Source organism: Onychomys torridus, chromosome 22 (genome assembly GCF_903995425.1).
Source record: "Onychomys torridus chromosome 22, mOncTor1.1, whole genome shotgun sequence".
NCBI lineage: Eukaryota > Metazoa > Chordata > Mammalia > Rodentia > Cricetidae > Onychomys > Onychomys torridus.
The window spans coordinates 9,615,808-9,634,110 of NC_050464.1; the positions used below are offsets into that span (position 1 = coordinate 9,615,808).

General features: G+C 47.0%; 1 protein-coding gene across 1 annotated transcript in view; it reads right to left on the reverse strand.

Moving 5' to 3' along the window:
- Positions 1-18,303, reverse strand: part of Sdk1 (sidekick cell adhesion molecule 1) — a 960,116-nt gene that overhangs the window by 232,936 nt on the left and 708,877 nt on the right. Inside the window, exon 14 of the mRNA XM_036172523.1 lies at positions 13,169-13,305. Within this exon, the coding sequence (XP_036028416.1) occupies positions 13,169-13,305 (137 nt within the window). The remainder of the gene's footprint in view (positions 1-13,168; positions 13,306-18,303) is intronic.

Here is an 18,303-nt window from a genome sequence, read left to right on the forward strand (position 1 = left end):
ATGAGCCCTGGTACCCACTCCCATCCTAGTCCATCTCTGGGCCCCTACAGTGTCCATCAATACCTGTGACAGGTGCTTTCTCTTGGGCTGCATCTTAAAAGGGAAACAAATGCTATTAGTTTGAGGCTCATTATGCAAAAATCCCACAGAAAAGGAAGCCATGCGCGAAGCACTTCCTAACAGCTCCAAAGGCTATCATCAGCAAACACCCCTGTGAGATAAGTTTCAAAGACAGCCCCAGGACCCATCTGACGCGCAGAGAACAAAGCCTCCACCACGAAGGCAAGCAAAACAGCACAAAGCCCGTCAGCTTTTAAGGACATAATAGCAAGCGTGGAGGAAGATGTTTAACATACTGTGCGATGACAGTCAGCAGCGGCTTGCAGAGCAGAGCAAATGAGCTCCCACGGTACGGCGCATGAGATAGCGGGGTCCGGACATGAAAAGACACTTGTGGCATTAGGAGAAAGAACGAGATCATGCTTCCAGGTTCTCTGTGTGGTGGGAGAGTCCTGGCCTCCAGCGAAGCGAGGAAGGGGGCTCAGAGAAGTACAGAGCCTCAGAGAGTGTTCTCTAGAAGCTAGCTTTGGACCAGAACTGACACCCATGCTCCACTCCTTCAGAACGCTGAGGGGTGCTGACAGGTGCCTCAGTGGATAAAGGGCTTCTGGTATGAGCATGAAGACCTGGGTTCAGATTCACAGCAGTCTTGTAATAACTGGGTACAGTGGTATATGTCTGTAACCTCAGTCCTGGGGGTATAGAGTTAGGTGGGTCCCAGGGCTCATTGCCTGGTTAGTCTAACCAAAATGGTGACCTCCAGGCACAATGAGAGACCCTGTTTCCAAAAATCAAGGCAGAGAACAATAGAGGAAGATACCCAATGTCAACTTCTATTCTATATACCCATATGCATAGGTGAGTGTACTCCTACACACACACACACACACACACACACACACACACACACACACACACACGTGCACTCACAAAGGAAGCACGGGTGAGCTGGGGATGTAGTTGGTAGAGTGGCTGCCTGGCAAACACAGAGTCCTGGGTTCCAAACGTCACACCATATAAACTGGGAGTAGTGGAGTAGGCCTGTCAACCCAACATTCAGAAGGCGGAGGCAGAAGGATCAGGAGTTAGTTCAAGGTCATTCTCAGCTACATGGTGAGTCTGAAGTCAGCCTTTGGTATGTATAGATAGACAGACAGACAGACAACAAAACTAAGCATAGGCAGGCTGGATGTAAAACAACAGACCACTGCAGACTCTAGAATATTCTACCCTTGCTATCATTACTAGAACCCCGGGACAGCCTCTCAAACGCAGCTGCTCATCAAGGCCATGGATGCTCTGCCTAGGTCTATGCTCCTCAGAAGCCTCCTGCTTCCTAAGGACCAGGCTGTTCCTGGTTCCCCCATCTTCGGAAGTCCATCAGCAATGGAGGGACAGATGACTGTTCACACGACCCTCCCCCGATCCTGCCTGGAGCCTCACTCTAAATTCTCTAGACTCCTGCCAAGTTCTGCCGCCTCAAAGCGTGTTCAACAGCTCTGTGTGGGACGAGCCTGGTGTCCTGCGGCCCCTCTCTTGGTGTTCCTCATAAGCTTCTCTTTTCAATGTGGAAGGGAATTCACTAGGCTGCCAGCAACAGCTGGTTGTGGTGGAGGCAGATAAGCAAGTCTTTCTTTGTGTATCTGCTAACATTTTTCTAGCAGCAACCCTGGACTTAAAATATATATTACTCCATAGAAAATGCCTTTTTTAAAAAAGGAATCCATTTAATTGTTGCCCCTGGCTTCTCCTGGCCTGAGGAACCTTCTCCTCTTGCAAATACACATGCTGGGCACGTCCAGGGCCCCACAATATGCACTGCATCCAGGTGTCTACATCCTGGAGCTCCTGGGAGGGTGGTGCATACATCCACATCCTACACGTTTTCATATATGGTCCACTTCCAAGAGGCCTTTCCTGTGGAGCGACAGTCCCTCCTTTGAGGGACCTGACTCTCAGGGACAGTTCCCTGGCAACTGTTCAGAGGCTCACTTAGGCCAGGCCCTGTGTCCCTGGGTTGGTGAATTGAGTTCTTGAGTGTCCTCTGTCTCCCAGACGGACTGAAGCTCTGCCCAGGTGTCTTCCCACATCTAGTAATGGATGGAAGAGTTTGCATTGGCTTCAGTTCACCTGAAGTTGCTCTGACAGGCTCCACAATGGATGGCAGTGTGTGTGTGGGGGGAGGGGTGTATATGGGGAGGCAGCTTAAAGTGGAAGAAATGGATAGTTCTTGTTTCCCATATGGCTGCCCTTAAAGAATGCTGATGGGCACTTAGAAATAAAAACAAAAATCAAAACAAAAAACAAAAAACCTTCTACATAAACTTGAAAATCCTAAAAACACAGACTGGGAGGGATGGGTTACACTGCGGAAATATCGATCTTCCCAACCAGCCTCTTGTTTGCTTCTGTCGGGTTCACAATCGGGTGAAACTCAGCTGTGGAGGTGAGAATTAGAAGGTGCTCGCCTCTGAAGCAGGAAGAGTGACTGGACAGAGACCCGGCGAATGTTCTAGAAGGTTGAGATGATTCCCATCCTGTTCAAAGCGTGGACTACAGGTATAGATGGATTTGTCAGAGCTCACTTAGATCTCTGTGTTTTGTTCTATGCAAATTATGACTCAATATATAACAAAAAAGAAATCAATATTATACAAAGCTCTGAAATCCTGAAAGACACTCTACTGAGATCAGGGGGGGGAAAACCAAGGGGAGCTTCTACCAGCTCATTACCATTTAAAGTATTCTGATAGCCCAGCAAGATAGGAAAAACAAAGAGGAGACAATGAATTCTATTATTTGGAGAAGATATGGTTGTTTACTTTGAAAACTAAGAGGATCAACAGAAATCATTAGAATAATAAGAGACTAGGAAGTGGGGAATATAGACCTCCTTTGTTCCAACCATGGCAAGCTGGGAGGTGACGGAGAGAAACCCACTTACAAAGTGATGAAGTGACTCCTTGGGCCAGAGGTTCCCAACCTTCCTAATGCTGAGACCCTTTAATGCACTTCCTCAAGTTGTGGTGACCCCCCACCATAAAGTTGATTTTCACTGCTGCTTCAGAACTGTAATTTTGCTACTGTTATGAATCATACTGTATGATTCATACATATACATCTGATATGTAGTCTGACATGTGACTCCCCAAAGGGGTTGTGACCCATAGGTTGAGAATCAATGCCTTAGGACAGCCTTGATGGAAAGAGTGGAGTGCTCCTGGCTACCGACCTGCAGGGCTTGCAAAGCCATACAGCAAGGAAGTGCATAAGTGTAGGACCCTCCACATAGACAGATGGAACAGCCAAGAAGTTGTTCCTCAAAGAACTCACCACAGCTTTAACTCCCCACTTAAAAACTCAATGGGAACCAGGCATGGTCACACACTTCTGTCATCTGAGCCCTTGGGAAATGGAGGCAGGAGGATCATGGCAAGTCTGAGGCCACTGTTGACCACATTACAAGGCCCTGTCTCAAAGTAAAAAGAGTACCTCTGTGGGACTGTTTTTCTTTTCTTTTCTTTTCTTTCTTTCTTTTTTAATTTTTTTTTTTTTTGGAAATTTCACAAAATAGTTCCATTTTCTTATGAGGAGAAATAGTAAATTCTAGGGGGATGAGGGGAGTCATGCCATCATTAAAATGCATTTGGAGCTAAAACCATTAAAATGTTACGAAAACTGTAAGTAGAAAAACAAACAAATGAAAACCAAAACTAAAACCAAACCATCACCACCAACCACAAACAACCAAACACCCTGATGATGACTGACTATTGACTGGACTCAAATAACTCCCAAACTGTTTTTTAATTTGAGACAGGGTATCACTATGTAACCCTGGCTGTCCTGGAACTTGCTATGTAGATCAGGCTAGCCTACAACTCACAGTGATTCTCTTGCTCTGCTTCTCTTCTAGAGTACTGAGATCAAGGGTGTGGCATCACCACATCCAGTCTGGTTTTTTTTTTTTTTTTTAGGCAGATACATTTAGCATGTGAAAAATTAACATTATAAATAAGTGGATTGTTCAATAAACCATGAGGGTAGAATGAGAAAAAGAAAAAGCTGTATGTCATGCTATATAGTATACTTATATTCTAACTGAATTAAAGAGTTGAATATGTGGAAAATTCACCCCTTAAAATAAAGGTGAAAAATCTATGACATTTATTTTATGCTCAAGAATGCTAAAATAGCCAAATGTAGAAGCACGTGGAAGAGAACATAAAAGAAGTCTCAGCAAACTAAATTATATAAGACTCAAATACTTCTTTGCCAGGAAGAACGCACAGTGCTGGGTCGCTTGCAGCTCAGTTGGTAGGGACATGCACTGAGCCCTGGACTCACTCCCCAGCACGTTTGGGAGGTAGAGGCAGCAGGATTAGAATTCCAAAATCATTGTTGGCTACACAGCAAATTTGAGAGCAGGCTGAAATACATAAACCCTGACTAAAATATAAATAAATAAAATCTATAAAAATTAAGTGTAAAAAGAAAATTGGAAAAAAAACCCCACAAAACAAAAAGGCTTGTCAAAAGATGACATTTAAAAAAAAAAACCCACCTCAAATACTGGTGAGAAAAAGGGGAGAAAGGAAATTGACAGATCACAGTAGAAAAAGTACAAAATGCCAACTAACTTGGAAAAATGTGTCCAGCTGTGCTGGGGATTAAAAAAAAAATACACAAGTGCACAGCTATCAGAAGATGTGGGTCTTGGAACCATGAATCTGCTGAAAACATAGGAGGATGTCTTTGCAAACCTGAAGGATGGGATTAGTCACCACAATTGCTTCCTGTCTTTGCTGTCACACTAAGGACTGCCATCGCCCAGCGGATGGTTCAGCACCACGGACAGCACCCAGAGGAGCCGGGACTGTGCGTCCCATGCCAGAGACGGCCTGTGGCTGCGCCTCCTGGAGGAGAAGATGGGGATAGCACAACCTAGGCGATCTTTGTGGAAAGACAGACTAGTGATTAGGTACTCCCTAGGGGGAGACAGGATGTGCCTTGACACCAGGTCAACACCTGACCAGAACTGATAAGTAGAAGCAGACCACAGAATGTTGGGAATGGGGATGGAGGGATACATAGTTCTCAGACATGCTCAGAGAAGTTCAACAGTGCTTGCTGCCGAAGCACAAAAAGCGAACCCGTAAGTGGCTGGAGACAAATCTGAAGAGGCAGGTGGTGGCCAGGTGATGAATGGTACTGTCTCCCACGCTAATCAGCCCAGAATCTATTCTTCAAGTGATGAGTTCTATAGAGGATGGGTTTAAGATAGCAAGCTGGCTGCAAATAGGTTAACCTTTGGGAAAGCCTGTGTTATGAAGTGGTCCTGTTCCACGGGTGCACATACTGCTCCCTCAAAAGGGTTTCCGCAGGAGGACTTCCCTTGGTTGGGCCTAGTGGCATGGTTCAGCACCTATAACAGCGCCTCCTAGATGTGGGAATGGGGATAACACTTCCTACACGTTTCCTTAGTGGAGCCAAGCTCCCCTTAGGCATTGCTCTGGAGCTGCCTCTGGTGGCTCAAGGAGGGGTGGCCTTGAGGAGGGCACACACACACACACAGGGCAACAGGACAGATCAGCAGTCATCCTCCATCAGTGGTCCTGGAGATGTGGGGAAGGGATGTGGATTGTGGGGGAATGTGGCAGAGGTCGAGTGTAGTTCACATCTCTAGCCCAGGGGTGGACACACTTGGGGCACAGTGACAAGTGCTACTGTAGACAGGTGGACTCGATTGAGCCTGGGGGACATTCAGGCGTAGGCTCTTGGTAGACACTGGCCTCCAGATTGGGGCTCAGGGGAGCTGACACATTGGAGAGTCAGTATGGGAGAGGTGAACAGGGGAGACACTCAGGCTCATTGGGCGAGCAGCTGGATGAGGAGGCTGTGATCTAAGTCTTTGGGTCCAACACATAAGGGGCAGGAGAGAAAAGTGAGTCTGCATTTGAGTCTCCGTACGTAGAGACATAGGAAAACAAGAGGTAAGGGTGAAGCAGAGGAGAGACAGATTAACCTGCAAAACGCTAAATAAACAGGAGGACCCGAGTTCAACCCCCAGAACCACACAAAAAGCCAGGCATGGTGATGTGTGCTTGTCATCCAGTGCTGGAGAGATGAAGGCTGATCCCTGGGGCTCACTGGCCAGCCATCATAGCCTACTTGGTGAGTTCCATGACAGTGAGAGAACACTATGTTCAAAAAATTAAAGTGGATGGCACCTGAGGAATGACATCTGGGGTTGTCTTCTGATCTCCACACACAGGTGCACATAAGTGCATATCTTATCTGCGTGCACATGTTCACCCTGCATACAAACACAAGAGTGAAGAAAGAGGCAGAGGTGGGGCCATATGAGCAAAGAGTTCAGGATGCTGTCAGAGTGGAAGGAGCTATCAAGAGGAAGCGTTCTGAGAACGGAAAGGCAGGGGCGTGGCAGGGGCATGGCTGGTGTGGCCTGGAGTCCTTTGGAACAAAGGTGATGTGGCTTCAGTAGTGAGCAGGAGGAGTAGGAGGGTTGGGGAACTAAGATGACTGCAGAGCCCTCTCTCTCCTTTAGGCAAAGGGAACAGAAGTGAGGGGGAACTCAAGGCAGAGAGGGACTGAATGACACAGAGCCAGTGTTGGAGGAGGTAGGGAAGAGTGACCCAAGCATGGGACGAAGGACTGTAGTGACTATGTATTATTATTTTTTCCTTTGGGGACAGTGCATCACTATGTAGCTCAGGCTGGCCTCAGACCTTAATTCTCCAAGTAAACGAGTTACAGGTGTGCACGCCTATACCAGGCTATGAGCATATATAAATTTGTAATAAAGGCACAAATGTATTTTATATTATGACTAAATTTAAATTTTAGAAATACAAAAATCATAGCTATAAACACTCACATTTACTAAAAACAAAACCCAAGAAGTAAGTATCATAAGGTATTTATGTTTTTTTTATATATAAATATACTCCAAATACCTTGCTGGGAGACAAATGTTAGTAGGCTCTACCTTAAAAATATTAAAAAATATTATGGAGCAATGACTTGATTTTTCTTACTAACTGGTAAAAGACTGCTGCAACTCTAATTCAGCCGACAGAAAACAGGCAGGGACTTCGTTTAGGAACTAAAATGGCCTCTTCTAAACATCAGGGTTGCTATGGAAACTTGTGGTGTTACATTGAGAATGTGCATTTTTAATACTTCACAAATGTTCATTTAAGTTCAGTGATAAATTTATAAAAAGGAGCATCATGGCTCTTTTACAAATACAGAGTGAACACTGAACATGTGCTCACTCTGTGTGTGTGTGTGTGTGTGTGTGTGTGTGTGTGTGTGTGTGTGTGTTGTGCACGCACATGAGCAAGTGTGTGTGCAGACAACAAGGTCAATGTCGGGTGTGCTCCTCATTTGCACTCTACCTTACTTTTGAGGCAGGGTCTCTCCCTGAACCCGGAGCTCCCTGGCTGGACTCCCTAGCCCCTGTATCAAGTTTTAATTAGCTCCCTGATTCCAATAAGCTGTTCCAACCGTGTCAGGAGAGAAACAAACAGCACACGTACATCAATAATGCCAAAATGAATTGACAAACAGATGTAGAACTGATCAATATCCACAGAGCTACAATCAGGTACAACTTACCTTCTACAACATAAAATCTACTTGCACCCGTTTGCATTTTTTATAGACATGAATCATTGGAATTGCAGCAACTTTTCTAGAATTTACAGAGTTGTAGGATGGCCCAAAGAGCCGCCTCTGTGAAATCAGACATGCCTGGTGAGAGCTGCATTCATTTGCATCTTTGGTTCACTTCAGAGCTTTTCAAGTTTTTTTTCTGACAGCTCCCTTTAACCATGACCCCACAGACACATCACTCTTGGCTATAGTCAGTACAGAATTTAGAGAGTGAGAAAAATGCTTTTCATTTTGCAACCAAATTTGAATGCTAGCTAAGAGTCTGGTATATTCAGCTACCAGAGGCCCTGCACCTTGGATCCCCAACCCTGCTCCTGGAACCTCACTACCTGCCTACCTCAGCTCACTAGGTGGGCACCCTGAACCAGCGTGATGGCACTGCCATCCTGTCTATGCCCCCAGTTCACTGGGAGGCACCTGTGACAAGAGAACCATCAAACATCACAGCAAGAGGAACCTGCCACGGTGCTCTATACATCTCAGAAAGCCCTTCTGTGATGGCAGGAGTATGCTGAAGGAAAGCATTAGGAAGGCCTGCCTCAGCCACTGAGCTGCATCTGCCTGGTTCCTATTGGATCCAGGGCTTTCAGGAGAACAGCAGCCCTGTCAGCCTGCTAGGAGGAGCTGGCGGCAGCTGCTCCCCCAAGTAGCTGGCATGTTGGGTGGCTGGGGTTATTTAGCACTGTCCACTTCTTAGTGCTGAGTGTGGGCCAAATACAATCTCCATTTCAGTATGCCCGCTGCTAAGCGGCTCTCTCTGGCTGTAATTAGCCTGCATGTTCAGCTGCTTCTTAACGGCACTCATTCCTAATAAAAATAAAAAGCTCATCACGGGTCCAGATGACAGAGGCAATCCTCCGATTTGCTGTGATAGGAAGGCACATAACCAACCAACTGGTAGCAACACACGCTGCTTCCATCGAGGCCACAGACTTATCTTGCATGGTTGAAGGCATGCAGCAACTGTCTTGCCCTCTCAACATTTGGCAGGCTGAAGGGCTGACGCCAAGCTGGGTCCAGCTGAGAGGGTCAACAGAGTAATGAGGGACCAGCCAGCACCATTCTTTGACACTTTCTTAACAAACAGAAGTACTTGAAAAATACTTGCAAACTTTTCTAGTGTGCGCTCTTGGTTACCATTTGTCAAGGGTAGTGACAGATAGGGGCTGGCAAGGTAATTGGGTGATGAAGGGCTTTTCTAGCATGCAATAGATACTGGGTTTGACTGAAGAATCTCAACACACAAGAGACAAAAAGTAGTGTCATATGGACCCTAACACATACATACATATTGTACATGTGGAGACCAGAGGTCAATATCAGGCATCATTTCCCAGTTGCCCACATTGATTTTTCCAGACAAGATTTCTCAGTGGGACCTGGCTTGTCTCCATGAGCTGACCAGTGAACACAAGGGACCCAGCTGTCTCCACTTCTCCAGCACCAGGATTACAAAGCTGCACCGCTCTCAGATTGTTATTGTATATTTTGGAGGATCAAACTCAGGTCTTCAGGTTTGTGCATCAGGTATTTTGCCAACCAAGCCTTGAGCACTAATGTATCTGACCAATTTGTTGTTGTCTGGAGTTGAGGCTGGTCATTCTATGTCTGTGTTCCAGCACACAACAAACTGCCTGGTGAAGAGCAGATGTCAATCAACATGGATGGACGGATGCTCGCATAAGAAAAGCTTGCTTCAGATTGAGATGGTATGCTTGACTGGAAAAATAAGTCTTGCTGTCAGTTGGGAAATGACTTGTGTGGTATTTTGAATCAGTGCCCCTTTTGGTGTCGATTAGGGAAGGCAGAACAGTTTCCTGATGGAAGGCTTCCCAGAATGTCATATTGTGTAGCACTTTGCTCTCAACTGCGACATCCCATGCTGGAGGGAGGCTCCTTAGGATTGAGGAAACAAACAAGTGGAAGGTCTCAGGAAGTTCCTGAAACTTACCAGATGCACAGGTTTTCTACTTCCCCAAAGTTATAGAAGCACTGAAGATGGCTTAGAGGAGGAGACTCTGACCTGTGGAGCTGCCTGGAAGTCCTGCAGAGAGCTCCAGGGCTCCAGCTTTTATGAGTCATCATCACCCACACTGGGGTGCGTTTTGAAGATGTGGCTGCCTTTGAGGGGTCCCTGCTCCTGTAAGTAACCCCATATTCCTGTGGGTGACCCCCAAACTCTCACTGGTCTTGGTGGTATCGTTACTGTGGTCTGTTGCTGGTTTTCTATTTGGTGAGTGGGTGTCTGCTCACATTCCCCAGGGATAGCGTCATACGGCAGTCCATCCTGGTGGCTCTGCCACAGATTCATGTTACCTCATCTGCTGAGTAGCTACTAAACTGTAGGGACAGGAACACAAAGGAGAGAGAACACGGCTCTTTGTCTCCCGGAGATGGATGCCCGCCGGGAGCTGTCGTTATGGTGGATATCTGTCAACTTCTGATGACAAGAGAGCTCGCTGTTCCTGTCACATTCTCTCCACACATATTCCTGTCAAAGGCCATGCAGCCATGACATCCTCAGGAAAACCTTGTCCTGTGAAAGGTTATTTTAATAAATAATGCCGGCATGTCCCTCTCTGGCTGGGGATTAAACAGGTCCTGGTCCCAGTACAGCTTTCTCTATGGAAGGAAGCTAGGTCAGAGGTCAAGGAGAGAGAAAGGCCTGACTACAGTACTTCCCTCTGAGTTGTGTCCAAGCCTGCTGTTATGGCTGAGGCGGATCTGTGTGAGTTCAAGGCCAGCCTGGTCTACAGAGTGAGTTTCAGGACAACACAGAGAAACCCTGTCTTGTAAAGAAAAAAAAAATTCCACCTCAGGCAGCAGCGTCTGCTGTGAACATGGCCAGCACAGAGATGATGCTCTTTTCTCTAGAGGCATCTCAAAGAAGAATGGTAACACAACCAGGAAGCAGGCTTGGGGCCCGAATGTATGCGACCCTGGGTGGGGCTCATTCCTCTCTGGAATCTTAAGACCGTTGACATTTACAGTGAAGATACCGTACTGTCCTGCATCCCTTCCAACTAGAGTTTCATTTTAACAATTGCAATCCTGTCAAGTGCCCCATAGCATACCCCTGTGACCTTATTTAGATTCCTCAGTGACCCTTTGAGGGTGACATAGTCAACCCCCACCAAGACGGTGTTTCATGAGTATTATAAAGGTTAGGAGGGGCGACTCCTCTTTGAGAAGTCCACACCTATCTTTCTTCCCAAGCACCCCACTTTCTCCTAATCCTCCTGCCTAAAATCTGTATTGAAAATGACTTTGAGGGTTAGGGATTTAGTTCAGTGGTAGAGCGCTTGCCCAGCAAGTGCAAGGCCCTGGGTTTGGTCCTCAGTTCTGGGGAGAAAAAAGAAAATGTCTTTGAATACACTCAGACTTGGTTCCTCACTGACTCACCCTGAAACTCTTTTCTGTGGTAAAATCAGGGATCCCTCTTTATTTGAGTTGACGTCCCTAAAAGATGAAAGGGAACACTCCTCAGTTTGCCGAGGGCCACAGTGTGTGGCTGTACCTCTGTCCTTGTCATGGCTGACTGCCCCCCCCATCCCTGGTGTGTGTCATTAAGGAAATGATGTGCTGGCATATTAGGGGGGCTCAGAAAGGAGAAGGCACAGGGATAGTGGAGGGTGGACAGCCAGGCTGGAAGAAGCCAGGGTTGCTTAAGGAAGTGGCTTGGAGGCAGGAAGGAAGCCACAGGGCTACTTCCTACTCAGCACCACCTCATATTCTGCTTTGTAAAGACACACCGTTGCTCCACACCATAGGAAGGAATCAGCACTCATGTGTTACCATGGCTTATCCTGGGTTAACCCCTCCCAGCCCTTGTGCCCTGGAGGAGTACAAGGATGCCTAGAGCAGGCGCTAACTGGACTCAGTGATTCATGAGTGCCCGAGTCCAAACATGCAGAGAGAAGGAAGAGGGCCAGGGCTGAAAGGAGGCACACAGACACGGCAAGTCTCAGAAACCTGCTGACCTCCTGAGGAGATGAACAGCTCTGAGATGATTGACTGCCTGCCCCTTCCCCCCTCCCCCATAGACAGATATGTAGGATGCTAACCACTGAGCTCTCAGGTGGCTGGCTCTCTGAACAACGTGCAGTTCTAAAGGTTCAGTTCCTATCTCGCTCATGCATGGGTTTCTGCAAGTGACAGGTAGCAAGCAGCCCAGGACTCCAGTTATAAAACTTCCCAAGATGCAAAAGGCTTGCTATTGCCCACTCTGAAGTCAGCTTCAGAAGATACTGTAACCCCTTTTCCAATGTGTCCCAGGGATAACACTGTCCCCTAGGACCCCTGAGGCAGTCTCATGGACTCCTATCCTGTTGGGACTGATCTCAAGCTCAGGCCTTCTCAAGAGCCCATTAAGGATATTCTAGGCCAGAGTTCCGGGAGTCCAATCGGTGAGAGAGAGGATGGATTGTATGAGCAGGAAATATCGAGACCATGATTGGAAACAACACAGGGACAAATAGCCAAACTAGCGGAAACACACGATCTGTGAACCAATAACTGAGGAGCCCCCATGGAACTGGACCAGGCCCTCTGGATAAGTGAGACAGCTGATTAGCTTGAACTGTTTAGGGGACCTCCAGGCAGTAGGACCGGGACCTGTCCTTGGTGCATGAGCTGGCTGTTTGGAACCTAGTGCCTATGCTGAGGCACTTTGCTCTGCCTTGGTGTAGGGAGGAGGGGACTGGACTTGCCTCACCTGAATCTACCAGGCTGGGATGACTCTCCAGGGGAGACCTTGCCTTGGAGGAGGTGGGAATAGGGGGTGGATTAGGGAGGAAGGCTGGGGGGTAGGTGGAGGGAGGACAGGGGAATCCATGGCTGATATGTAAAATTAAATTAATTATAAAATAAAAATATTTTTATTTTTAAAAAGAGCCCATCAAGGATGCCTCCTTCTCCCAGCTGTATTGCCCTTCCCTATTCTTTACCAGCTTGCTTTTGCTCTGCTACTTGTAAAGTAGGAAGAAATCTGATGTCTGGGTCTGGGGTGGGGGTGGGGGCAGGGGGTGGGGGTAGGGGTAAGGGGTGTGGGGGGGTGGCTCTGTTAGTAAGAACATTTGCTGTGCACGCCTGAGGACCTGTAAAAAGTCCAGGTGAAACCCTAGTGCTGTGGCAGGCAGAGACGGGGGATCACTGGGGCTTGCTGGCCTCCAGCCTAGCTCCAGGTGCAGGGAGAGACCCTGCCTCAAGGGAATAAGGTGGAGAGTGACAGAGCGGGACACCTGACGTCCTTCTCTGGACTCCAAGCTTGCACAGGCTCACCCTCATGCCTCATAACATCTCTCTCTCTCTCTCTCTCTCTCTCTCTCTCTCTCTCTCTCTCTCTCACACACACACACACACACACACACACATCTAGTTTCTGTTTTGAACAGTTTGTTTTGCTACTTACTGTTTTCAGACAGTTGCACAATGTAGTAAAGGACTGGGCTGTTTCCATCAAAGGGACGGACCCACGACAGTGTCACTGAGTGGCTGCGCGCAGGACTCAAGCTGGCCATGAGGTTCTGAGGTGGGTGAGGCAGCTCACTGGAGGCAAGGAAGGAAAAAGAACAAGAAAAAGTGAAGTCAGACTGATGGGCCATCTGATGCCCACGTTGGAGGGAGCTGGTAGGTACATGCTGTTCTGGAATGAGAATGAGCAATTCTCTCTGTGGTCCCCAAAGGAGCAAAGGAAGACCAGCTCCACCCTTTGTGGTGTAACTTGAACATAATTTGATGTATTGTGATAGTTTTAACTGTTAACTTGATATAACCTACGATCACAGGAGAAGAAAGTCTCCATGAGGGACTGTCTAGACCAGGTTGGCCCATGGGTGTGTCTATAGAGGACTGTCTTAGTTGTCTCAGTTGGTGTGAGCAGATCCAGGCCACTGTGGGCAATGCCATTCCCTGAGTTTGGGTCCTGGACTATGTATGAGTAGAGAAAGGTAGCTGAGTACTAAGCACAACATTCTTTTGTCTCTGATGACTGTGGATGTGATACAACCAGCTGCTTCAACTTCCTGCCCCCCAGCATCTCCATGGTAATGGACCACAACCTGGAATTGTGAGTTAAAATAAATCCTTCCACCCCAAGCTGCTTTCTGTCAAGGTATTACCACAGCCATGGAAAGGAAACCAGAACAAATGTCTCCTTTAATTGCTCTACACTTTATATTTTGAGGCAGGACCTCTCAATGGCTAGTGAACTCCAGAATCCTCCTGTTTCTTCCTGCCCAGGGCTGGAATTCTAGGTGTGCATCATTGCACCTAGTTATTTACATAGGTACTGGAGATTGATCTCTTGAATTCATGTCCTTGTGCAGCAAGCCCTTTACCTGCTGAGCCCTACCTCCGGCCCCTGCATTATAACACTTATGAGACATACTGTGGTTGATGATTTGTCTATGCATCTAGGAGCTGGCCATGTAGACCTGGTGAGTGCTATAAAGAGGAAAGCATGTCACTGAGGATCTGCCAGTGTGTGAGTTGCCGTGCTGACCTGTTTGGAGTTTTGGGGAAATGCCTATATGCCTTCAAGGACAAATGGACCACCTCATTTATTGACAGCATGAGGTTATACTGTCATTCTGTCTTCTGGAGAGTACTAGGGGTTTTGGGGAAGCACGTAAGAGTAAATATGGTGAGAAAGTCAACTAGAAGCCAGTGAAGATGGTAAATAACACATGGGCAAGGCCATAAAATGGAGGTGCAGTTCTCACGTCCAAGTTTCAAAAAGGAGTCACTAATTTAAGGAAGTCTTTACTGGTGACAGAACAGTGTCTATCTGAAATCTCCAGACTGTGCAAGTTAGGTTGAGTCTTAGATCTCTGGGGCTTATTAATTAATGAATTCATTCATTCATTCATTCATTCATTCATTCATTCATTCATTTATTGGCTGAGTCTTGATAGCCCTGGTTAGTCTGGAACTTACTATGTTTGCTACACTGGCCTTGAACTTGCTGTGATTCTTCAACATTTGATCTGAAAGTGATGGATCTCCAGGCATGCACTAGCATGCCCTACCCTATACTTGATTGCCTGTGTGCTCATGTATGTGTTTTCATGTACATGTGTGTTTGTATGTATGTTCATGTGCATATGTGTGCACTTGTATGTGGAGTTATAGGTGGAAGTCTGGTGTCTTCCTCAATCACTCTCCACATTTCTTTTTTTGAGTCAGGGTCTCTCCTGAATCCAGAGTTCACACATTTGGCAGGAGTAGCTGGCCAGCAAGCCCCCAAACGTCCCCATTTCCCCAGTGTTGGGGTTACAGGTGTACACTGCCATACTCAAATTGATTCTTTTCTCACACCCTGGTTACAGTTTCCCCTCCCTCTACTCCTCTCAGTCCCCTACTCCAATCTGAACATACTCAGCCATTTATGTGGGTGCTGGGGATCCAAACTCAGGTCCTCATGCTTGCACAGCAGACACTTTACTGAGTCCTCTTCCCAACCCTCTACCTGACTCTTTTCATTCAAAATGTACATGTGGGCGAGGGTTATAACTCATGTGAGAACACTTTCCTGGCATGCACAAGGCCCAGAAAGAAATGTATATATTCTAATTAAAAAAAACGATGAAGTTGTTTGCACTCAGCTTCGTAAGAGGTACAGCTGCCTCACCCACATAGCCACTTAGAAGCAAACTTGTGAACACTGTTACAGATTAGCAGGAAAAAGCAGGGACTGTTGTTATCTTGTGTTCCCCTAAACTGTGGATCAAGTTTAAACTCAGAGAAGAAGCTGCTGTTTCCATTTGAGTTATGTGATAACCAAACCTCCATTAGACACCAAACAAACAAGGCCAGGATGGAAATATCCATTCTTCCATTTCTTTTTGTTTCCCCCAAGGTATTATTTGTTTGATCTGAAATGAGACCAAAGTTGTTGAATTTGTTACTTTTCTCTAAATAGAAACAAACTATGTGTTCCTTTTCTCTAAACACAAACAAACAATTTGTTCCTTTTCTCCACTGCTGTGACAAGGTGTCTGACAAAGACCACTTGAGTGGGGAAGGGTGATCTTGGCTCACAGCTGAGGGTTCTGTCCATCACAGTGGGGAAGGCATGGTGGCAGGAGTGTGCTGCTCACATGCATCCACAGTCAGGAAGCAGAGAGAGATGAATGCTCTGCTCTGCTCGATTTATCCCTCTTATTCAGTCCAGGGCTCTGGTCTATGGGATGGTGCTGCCCATACCCAGGGTGAGTCTTTGCATCTCTATTAACCTAATCTAGAAACTCTCGCACAGAGATGCCCACAGGTGTATCTCCTAGGTGATTCTCCAGCCTGTCAAGTTGACACAATTTGTTTTTACATGAACCAAGAATAAACTTGAGTAAAAATATCAAGATAAAACTGTTAATAGTTTTTCTAGTCTGGGATGGAGCTTCTAAGCTCTTGGGATATTCAGAGGGATGGGGCTGTCTTAGTCACTCCTGTGGGCCTCTGATACCATAGGTGAGTGACTGGCTATGAGGTCACTCAGCCGGGCCCTAAATAGGTCCAGGACAAGAGACAGAGCCATGGGATTGGAGGTTGGCATGTCAGCTCAATCTCTGGCTTCTGTGGGATAGAAGGAGGCTGGAGACATTCAATAATGTGCCAACCATTCAGCCAATCTGTTGGGTGTGGCTCTGCGGAGCTTCCCTGGCAGGTGTCCATGAGGCAAGATGTGAAAGTGAGAAGGGGGATTGTGAAACCGGCTAGGTCATGCTGCACATCTCACATGCAAGCATGTCTGCCTCCACTCAGAGCATATGCATAGCCTTACACTACAGCCATCCCATACATGAAGATTTGGATACTTCCCAACTCTCCAGCTCCTCACTGGTCTGGTCATGAAGTTTTCTCCTTTATAAAAAACTGTAATCAAAACCACAGCTCTGTGTAGAGACTTGCAGCTGAGGGTGCAGGGGAAGCCCTAGCCAGTCAGCTTGGTAGGTGGTGTGGAAGCCTCCTAGATCCCAGCTTCTGCCCGAGGCATGGAGCTGTCTTGAAGCCTACGCCCTTGACTTGTGAGGTCTATACTAATTCCAATTAATTAGTGTCTGAATTCTGCTGCAAAGACATCTCTGATAATAGAAGTTTGTCTGACACAACAAACATGAACTTGAAAACTAGCAAGGGGCCAGTGCTCTGGGTCATTGTGTGGACACACAACATCTCCCAACAGCAAAAGAATATGCACATAGACCAAGCCTCAGAGGCAACATTTGCCCTTGGCCTGCCCCATAAACGCACAATAAGACCCTAGGAGCTCACAAGTGACAGTTTTTTTCTTACGTTTAGTCTGTGCGCACATGTGCCTGTGTGTGTGTGTGTGTGTGTGTGTGTGTGTGTGTGTGTGTGTGTGTGTACACTTGTATGTGGGTGTTCCTTCACAGGTGTGTGCACATGTGGAGGTCAGAGGTCAATCTCAGCTGCTTTCCTCTGTCACCTTCTGCCTTGAAACAGGGTTTTCACTGAACTGGCTGACCAGTGAGCCCTCCTGTCTCTGCTGTCCCAGGCACAATGCCACTAGAGGTGGCTTTTGACATAGGTGCTGGGGATCCGAACTCAGGACCTCCTGCTTACACTGCAAGCATTCTACCTACTAGACATTCCCAGCATCAGGGCTTTCTCTTTAACCTGCTAATGGTTATTTTGGGGATGCGACTTCATAAAACCTCTGAGCAACGTGTCAGTAATGGATACACATGGCTTTCATATATCCTGTATCCATCCCAGAAAATCTTCTCCAACAGTAGACTGCTCCCAAGCACTTCATGGCCAACTTTAAGAGGAGGTGGGTAGATGATGTTTGTTGCAGGTGGGGTGGGGGGGGGGGGTGAATATTCTCAGACAGTTGTAACTATACCAAGTGAGGGCATGGTATGGTTGAGGAGAAGGTTTTTGATGGAGATATCAGAGGCATCTGGAAGAGTCCAGAGCAGGTTGAGAAAGTAGTGGACTAAATATGCCAGTAGGCCAAACTGTGCCATGAGAGGGGAGAGAGGAGGGTAGATAAAAAGGGAGGAAAAGGCAGAGGGCGTCAAGAGGGCAGAGAGCACGTGGCCTGAATGGCAGGGTCATACAGGTATGAGAGGCTGGGGGAGGGAAGCCCAGGAGCTGGAGAGGGTTAGGGTAAATGGGTAGGGTGAGAAAAGCTGAGGAGCCACAGGTACTGAGTGAGCTTGGAGGCCAAGAGGAGCTTTGGAATGCTAATAGGCACCACAGTAGTCATATATTTCTTTTGGTTCTGACAATATCCACTGGTGATAAACCAAAGACACAAGGAACCATGGGAATGGAGGCCAGTTCAGAGTCACCTTGCAATGGAAATGGAATGGGAAATTGCCAAGTCCCTTGCACCTCAGCATTATCAAAAATTAACAACAGCCACAGTAAGAGGAGCTGGCACAGGGCAGGGAGACAGCGGTGTGCGTGAGGGAGGAGCAGTTGCGAACAATTGGTAAAATTGTGGCCAAGAAAGAATTGCTCCTGCAAAAGAAGACCAGGTCAGTCTTTCTCCATCAAAAGAGCTTTGGCCCTCTGAGG